We start from the raw sequence: 8011 nt of genomic DNA on the forward strand, positions 1-8011 counted from the left end.
TATCTCTCTTCATGCTAATGGTTGCCTAAAAACATTTTGACTTAATTTTCTGTTTTAGAGACCTAACTAGATGTAAAGAAGAAACTCCAGGAGCTGCAAGTTCTTCCTTGCACCCCCCACCCCCTCTAACACCACAACAGAAATTTCTGGGAACCTGATAAAATTTCTCAATATCTGTATTTTTGACAACCTTATAGATGCTGAAAAACTGTGGCCACTTTCTACAGACTAGGATCCAGTTTAATTTCAATCCAAACTAAAGCTCTTCCATCATTCAACAGCTGTCAATAATGGACCATGAGGAATCATCAAATTCCATCCTTTGCTTACAGACCTTTGAATAACAGACCTTTGAATAACAAAGGTATTTTTTTCCCTTTTCTTTCAAACTATTATCTCTGCAGAGACTATTATTGTCTCGTGTTGAGTGAGAATGTCTGTGTTTGGAATTAAGTGAACCTAGTTTAAAAACAGGACTATCATTAAATCATGGAATCATTCAGTACAGAAGAGGCCCTTCAGCCCATCAAGTCTGTACAGAAAAAATACACTATTACCTACACTAGTCCCACTTTCCTGTACTTGGCTCAGCCTTGAATTTACGACACTTCAAACACTCATCCAAGCACTTTTTATGAAGATTGAGAGGCTTCCTGCCTCAACTACTCTTCTACCCTCCGTAGTCCAGATGTTGTTAACCAGCATTAGCCATTTTTTTCAAAATTCAGATTTGAGTTACAATACATGTATTATTGAATTCATTAAAGTGGCATGGTGAAGGTCTGTCATTCTGGATGGTAGTACAAAAGGGTACCAATGGCATTTTGGTGATACACATTTATGAAGTAAAGGTAAATTTACCATTGGATTGCTGTCTCATTACAGAGACGACTGGTGGTGGTTATCTAGAGGGTCATCATAGTTCACGTGAGGAGAGCAGTTGAAAAGGAAAGCCCTTCATGGTAATCTCAGCCAGTGCAAGAACTGAACCCACGCTTATGGCATTGCAAACCATATTTTTGGTGTGAAGGGCGGAGTATGGGGCTTGTATACCAGCACATTCCTCTCCTCACAGTCATAACAATGTTCAAAACATTTGGACTAACAATGCAGGTACTGGGGCCAACTCAGTAAACTCAGACAGCTGGGTGTTATTTACATACCACCAAAGCCACAGTATAATTCTGTAATTCACAACTCAGAGTTCAACAGCACAGAAACAGGCCGTTCGGCCCAACTTGTCCATGTCAACCAGGTTTCCTAAACTGAACTAGTCCCATTTGCCTGTGTTTTGCCCATATCCCCTCTAAACCTTTCCTATCCATGTACCTGTCTAAATATCTTTTAAATGTTGTAATTGTATCCATCTCTACCACTTCCTCTAGCAGCTCGTTCCATATATGCACCAACCTCTGTAAAAAAAAAGTCGCCCCTTAGGTCCACTCTCACCTTAAACCTATGCCCTCTAGTTTTGGATTCCCCTACCCTGGAGAAAACACCTTGGCTATTCACTGTATCTCTGCCCCTTCTTTCTGTGCTGTATGACTCTATGACCCTATCCAGTCTCTCCTCATAACTCAAACATTCAAGGACTCTCTCTCCTCCATAATATTTTTACCGATTACAACTGATCCTGCTAAGGCATGATGCGATCTCTTGCTATTGTAGATCAAAACTGATTAGGGTTAAAACAGATTAGGGTTAAAAATCAGAATGCCCCCTTGTCTCCTATGGTCACTCATTGCTTTATAGAACTTTATTTTTTCTCACCTCCTTCAACCTTTGCAACTATGCCCCTGGCTCAAACTACTTAAAATTCCTCACTAAAAGAAACATTTCTTTATTTTTTTCTGAAGGCTGTGCTAAAGTTTCCGAGTGGGAAACAAGATTTGAATTTTAGGAGAAATGCACTCGATGTACATGATGGATGGGGCTATCCTGCAGGAGACGCCTCTTTCAGGACCTTGAGCAATTTACATATAATTGCTCAAGGTGCTGAAAGAGGCATCTCCTGCAGGATAGTAAACAGGCACAGTCTTATTAGAAATACTGTTTCTCCATTAATGAACAGACACTTACCATCAGCATAATATCAGCTGTGGCCACCTGCATACAGCACGTCACAGTAGCCAAGGCACATACGATGGTAGAGATGACATTCAGTGCACAGATGCTGATTAAAAGATCCTGTGTAGAGACACCAGGATTATAAGTTTTGTAGAAAATAGCAGGCACAATGCAAATGAAATGCAATTAAATGATCCATTGGCCTGAACATTCATCACTCCTCACTTTATTTTTAACACAGTAAGTGTGTTTATCCCAATACTAAATTGTGGGGGTAACACTCAAAGGACATAGGGTGAGGTTTTCAAGTGTCACTGTGTGAGTACACATTGGCAATTCTTTTCCAATGTTTTGTGCCCAGTGCAAAGTCAATTTACTGTGTATGTAGAAAAATACAAACCAAAGATGCTGGAAATGTCCTTGCAGGTAAGGCAGCATCTGCTTGTTTCGTGACCTTCAAAATAATTCAGTTCAATTCTGGTGAAAGGTTACCAAAATGAAGCATTCATTCTGTTTCTTAGTCCACGCATGCTGCCCAATCTGCTGGAAGTTTTAAGCACTTTTTAATTTAATTTCTGTACTCCGTGTCGCATGCTGCATTCAGAATTGGAATTAGCTTTGCAACCAGGACTGGATTTGATTTTGCAGTCAGGGTTTTCATTGGTTCTGTGGTTAGGGCTAGAACGTATTCAGTTCTGTGCTCAAGGTCATATCAGGCTCTGTGACTGGATTTGTTTGGATCCGTGTTTGGGGCTGGCTTCAGGAGAACCTTACCTTTAAAGCTAGACGCACTGTGCCACACTCTTGGACTGCGTTAAGTTTCAGTGTTTCAGTGAAGCTGCTGCAACCTTTTGTTTGCTCCTGAATCTCACAGCAAACACACACCCCATCACCATCAAATTTATACTGCCAAACAAAAAAATAGCCATCAGAGGCAGCAGCTACAAAAAATGGAATTATACAGTTCCCACAGGGTTTTTTTCGGTACTAAATTAAACCTGCTATTGTCCTACACAGTTACATATTTTGTCCAACATATTTTGTGGTGATCCTGTTGCCTTTGATTTACTGAGGTCAGTATCTGTATGGAGTTTCAGAATACGCCACAGCCACCTCCAATTCCTGTTGGCATCAGATCACTACACTGATTGCTGGGATGGCAGGACTGAAAAGAGACTGGATTGGATAGACTTATATTCACTGCAGTTTACAAGAGGGAGGGATCTTATAGAAACCAATAAAATTTGAATCGGACTAGATAGGGTAAAAGCAAGAAAGACATTCCCAATGTCTGGAGAATCCAGAACCAGGAGTCACAGTCTAAGCAGCAAACAGCTGAGGCCAAAGCACTGAATGTTTTCAAGGATTTAAATATGGTTCTTAGGGTTATTATGCAGAGAAACTGGGAACAGAGTACTGAGCTGGATAATTGGCCATGATCATATTGAATGGCAGAGCAGGCTCACAGGGCCAAGTGTCCTACTCCTGCTTCTATTTTCTATGTTTCATTGGCAACATAAGATTTTTACTTTTTACTTTATAGCCAAACCTTGCGACCCACATGTCAATACAAAATGAGTAGGGATTGGGGATCAGTGACATACCAGGTGACATTCCTCCAGGGAGGTCACCATCTGAGTGTTCTGACAGGATAGGATGGAGCCAGCCAGGTTCAGTATTACACACACAGCCGACAGCAGCATGAAGAAAGTAATCTATGGGCAGAAAACATTACACTGTCAAATGTTTGAGAAGTTCACATGCATGTGGGAAACAACAGCTGGAATCTGATCTCCAAGCTTCCTCACACTTTGAGAACTGATGCTTTACTCTGCAACATTCCACACTCAGTGATTCTGACTGGTCGCTCCCTGGGGCTTAAGGCACAGGCTTAGTACATACTTCCAAGAGTCACGACTGTGTAATTATAATATATTTTGTAACATAAAAGTTAATCTAACTTTATAGCAGATAGATAATCCTACAAAATGGCTCCCAGAAATTATATAACTAGCCTCATATTGGGACTAGACTGCAATTATCTCAAGATGAGTCACCAAAGAGGGAAAGAACACAGAGATGCTGTCAATTCATGGTCATAGAGATGTACAGCATGGAAACAGATCCTTCAGTCCAACTCTCTGACAGCACCTTACAAACCTGTGACTTCTAACCAACTAGAAGGGCAAGGGCGACATTGGAACACCATCTCCCGCAAGTTCCACTCCAAACACCATCTTGATCTGGAACTACACTGTTGTTCCTTCACTGTTGCTGGGTCAAAATCCTGGAATACTCTAGCATCAGTGTGGGCGTCCCTACATCCCAAAAGTTTTCAGAGGTTCAAGAAGACAGCTATCACCACCATGTCCAGAGCATTTAGGGATGGGCAATAAATGCATTTGAATACAAAACTGACTCGAAGGTAGGAGACAGAGTGTGGTAGTGGAGGGTTGCTTTTCAGACTGGAAGCCTGTGACAAGCAGTGTGCCGCAAGGATTGGTGCTGGTTCACTGCTTTTTATCATTTATATAAATGATTTGGATGTGACTATAGGAGGTATGGTTAGTAAGTTTGCAGATGACACCAAAATTGCTGGTGTAATGGACAGTGAAGGTTACCTCAGAGTACAACGGGACCTTGACCAGATGGGCAATGGGCCAAGGAATGGTAGGTGGAGTTTAATTTGGATAAATGTGAGGTGCTGCATTTTGGGATGGCAAATCAGGGTAGGACTTATACACTTAACAGTAAGGTGCTGGGGAGTGTTGCTGAACAAAGAGACCTTGGGGTGCAGGTTCATAGTTCTTTGAAAGTAGAGTCACAGGTAGACAGGTTAGTGAAGAAAACATTGGATATCCTTGCCTTTATAGGTTAGTGCATTGAATATAGGAGTTGGGAGGTCATGTTGCGGCTGTACAAAACTCTGGTCAGGCCACTGTTGGAATACTGCATTCAATTCTGGCCTCCCTGCTATAGGGCTCAAAAAAGATTTTCAATGATGTTGCCAGGGTTGGAGGGTTTGCGCTATAGGGAGAGGCTGAATAGGCTGGGGCTATTTTCCCTGGAGCATCGGAGGCTGAGGGGTGACCTTATAGAGGTTTATAAAATAATGAGGGGCATGGATAGGGTACATAGACAAGGTCCTTTCCCCGGGGTGGGGGAATCCAAAACTAGAGGGCAAAGATTTAAAGTGAGAGGGGAAAGATTTAAAAAGGACCTAAGGGACAACTTTTTCATGCAGCAGGTGGTGTATGTATGGAATGAGCTACCAGGAGGTGGTGGAGGCTGGTACAATTACAACATTTAAAAGGTATCTGGATGGGTAAATGAATACAAAGGGTTTAGAGGGATATGGGCCAAAAATGAGACTAGATTAATTAGAATATTTGGTCAGCATTGACAAGTTGGACCAAAGAGTCTGTTTCCCTGCTGTACATCTCTATGACTCTATGAGTCTAAGTAGTGTCTATATCCCACGAACAAACGATAAGACCTCACTGCACTTTGATGCAAGTCACTGTCTGAAGCACTTTAATTGTGACGATGTAAGAAGTTGAGGAAATGCAGGATAAGTTCTGTATTTAGTAGTATGCTTGTTTCAACACACAGTGTCTGAGATGGTGTGTTCATGAGCTAGTTACACATTAAAATTAGTCAAATCAGTCAGACTGCTCTCATAGTCAGGCATACCGAGGCTGTACTGTACAATGTCATACAGTAAAGGTTGAACTGATCATTATCTGAACATACAATTGCACACTGACAAGATTCATCCATCCAAATATTTAATTGCCATTCCTAAACATTTAGGAATTCTGAGTGACATACACGATTGACAGGTGATAATGGTGTAGCTCTTTATTTTCCTAGTCAGGCTGGCATTCAGAAGCAGAAACTGGAACAACTAACTGTCAACCACTGAGCTAAGGTGCTGTTCGTTTCATTCGAAACTCTCCCCACTCCCAACCCCAGGTCATTCTCCTGGGTCATTCCCACCAGTCATTCTCCCAGATCGATACCCACAGTCACTTTTTCCAGGTCACTCTTGGTACCTGTCCCCAGTCACTCTCCTCAGTTCCAGCTGTCAGTCATGAAAAATCTATAAACAGTGGGTTTTCAGGACTGATGGATTGAACCTAAGCAATAATGCTGTCCTGGCTCAATGACATGTTGAAATTCATTAAGTGCCACAACCAGCCCCTGTCACCAGTTGAAAGTTTTAGCCACTGCATTACATCTAAAAGACAAAACAATGAGAAAGCTGACAAATAAATATAGGATTTGCAAAAACAAAAAGAAAACACTCATGGAAAATGGCTGTAAAGCCTAAAGGATATGGCAGCTACATTTCAAAATGTAAATTATTAAATAAGATTCAGTTCTGTCTTGCCCTGTACACCTCGCTGTTTGCATAATTAATCAGAATCCCTCTGGAGAAACTGGATGCACTGCTACAGATTTAAATAAGGCTTTAGGAATAAACAGCCAGTTAAAACAATTACTCTTGGGATGTAGGCTTCACTGGCAAGGCCAGCATTTACTGTCCATCCCCAAATTGTTATTAAGTAGCTCCCTAGACCACCTAAGAGGTCAGTTAAAAGTCAGTTATGTAGGTGGCATGCAGCGATGATCAGACCCATATCAGGTAAGGACAGCAAATTTCCTTCTCCAAGCGACATTAGTAAACCACCCTATTTTTACAACAATTCAAAACCTTCATGGGCACATTTGCTTATACCAATTTATTTTACAGATTCAAATATAAATTTGAACACAACACAATTCCTGTGGAATTTGAACTCCACAGTGCCAGTGTTGAAACAGCATGTGAACTCACATTCCCTGAAATATTAGTCCAGCAGCATAGTTCACCACCAGCACAGCTTCCCAATGAGCTTTTTTCTGGTCCAGCGACAGCCAGCAAGATATTCAATGGCTAAAGGAACCACAGGCAAACCTGATCCTATTTCTACCCAACATCAAAACATGCCTCTGGGATAGACACTGAACAAGAAAACAAGACCTGGCTGACTTATGATCCTTCCTATCCAAAAACACTACACAAATTGTTCGACCCCGACCCTATAACCAAAATCAGAATGAAGTTGACAGTTTTCTCAGTTGTAACAACTAATTATTGTAGACACGTTACTTTTTGTAGAGCCATGCTCCAAAATTACAACTTCACTGCTCCCTATCTGTCTGCCAGAAGTGTTACATCAATTCAAATGTTGAGAACATTTAGAAAAGAGTAAAAGAAATCATTTTCAGATAGCTAGACTCGGATTCTCCAGCATCTGCAGTTCCTACTATCTCATTTTCAGATAGCTTTTCTATTGTTGGTAATCTGGCCTCTCCTCAGGTGACAGGAACAGACAATTCCCCAGTAACTCTGAGGTACATTTCAATAATTAAGCCCTGATTTTAACTATCCTGCTAAGTGTGCATGGCTGATTTGTATCTTTTCAGTCCACTTGCTGCCTTATCAAGACTGTGGGTTAAACCCTGCTTCCCCTTTGCAGGGGAACACCAGGCCCCGATTGCATCCTAAAACACAACTTCAGCAAGGACGCACATAGGTGAATTACATTGTGAACAGAAACTAAACCAAGCACATGCTGTATTTGGTAAGTATTTAATGGAATGTGAATGATGAAAACTATCACCACAAATTCCTGGGTGGTGAATTTGCAGCTTTGTGCAGTGTGTGCACTGTTACATGAAGTTTGCCCAAAGACTGAGGGGCTGGTTCAAGATTATGTCTAGTCCACTATGTGATTAATTTTAATTGTCCTTTGGTGCACAAGTCTGAAAGGGTTAATTCTGAGGAATGTCTTAGACACCATTCACTAGAATGCCATACAAACTTGTGGGCTGAATATTCTGGTGAGCAGACATGGGCTTTTGGTTTGTCGACCACACTGAGCAGTGATGGAGATTT

The 8011-nt window shown here is 41.4% G+C and overlaps 1 protein-coding gene across 1 annotated transcript in view; it reads right to left on the bottom strand.

Annotated features, from left to right (window-relative positions):
* The window catches only part of fam189a1 (family with sequence similarity 189 member A1), a 335517-nt gene extending 331741 nt beyond the window's left edge, over nucleotides 1–3776 (bottom strand). The window contains exons 1-3 of the mRNA XM_048617238.1: nucleotides 3672–3776; nucleotides 2842–2973; nucleotides 2080–2187 (exon numbers count right to left, since the gene is read on the bottom strand). Coding sequence (XP_048473195.1) covers nucleotides 2080–2187; nucleotides 2842–2973; nucleotides 3672–3770 — 339 coding nt within the window. The 5' untranslated portion in view covers nucleotides 3771–3776. The remainder of the gene's footprint in view (nucleotides 1–2079; nucleotides 2188–2841; nucleotides 2974–3671) is intronic.
* Nucleotides 3777–8011: the final 4235 nt, after the last annotated feature.

This window comes from Rhincodon typus, chromosome 36 (genome assembly GCF_021869965.1).
Source record: "Rhincodon typus isolate 14 chromosome 36, sRhiTyp1.1, whole genome shotgun sequence".
NCBI lineage: Eukaryota > Metazoa > Chordata > Chondrichthyes > Orectolobiformes > Rhincodontidae > Rhincodon > Rhincodon typus.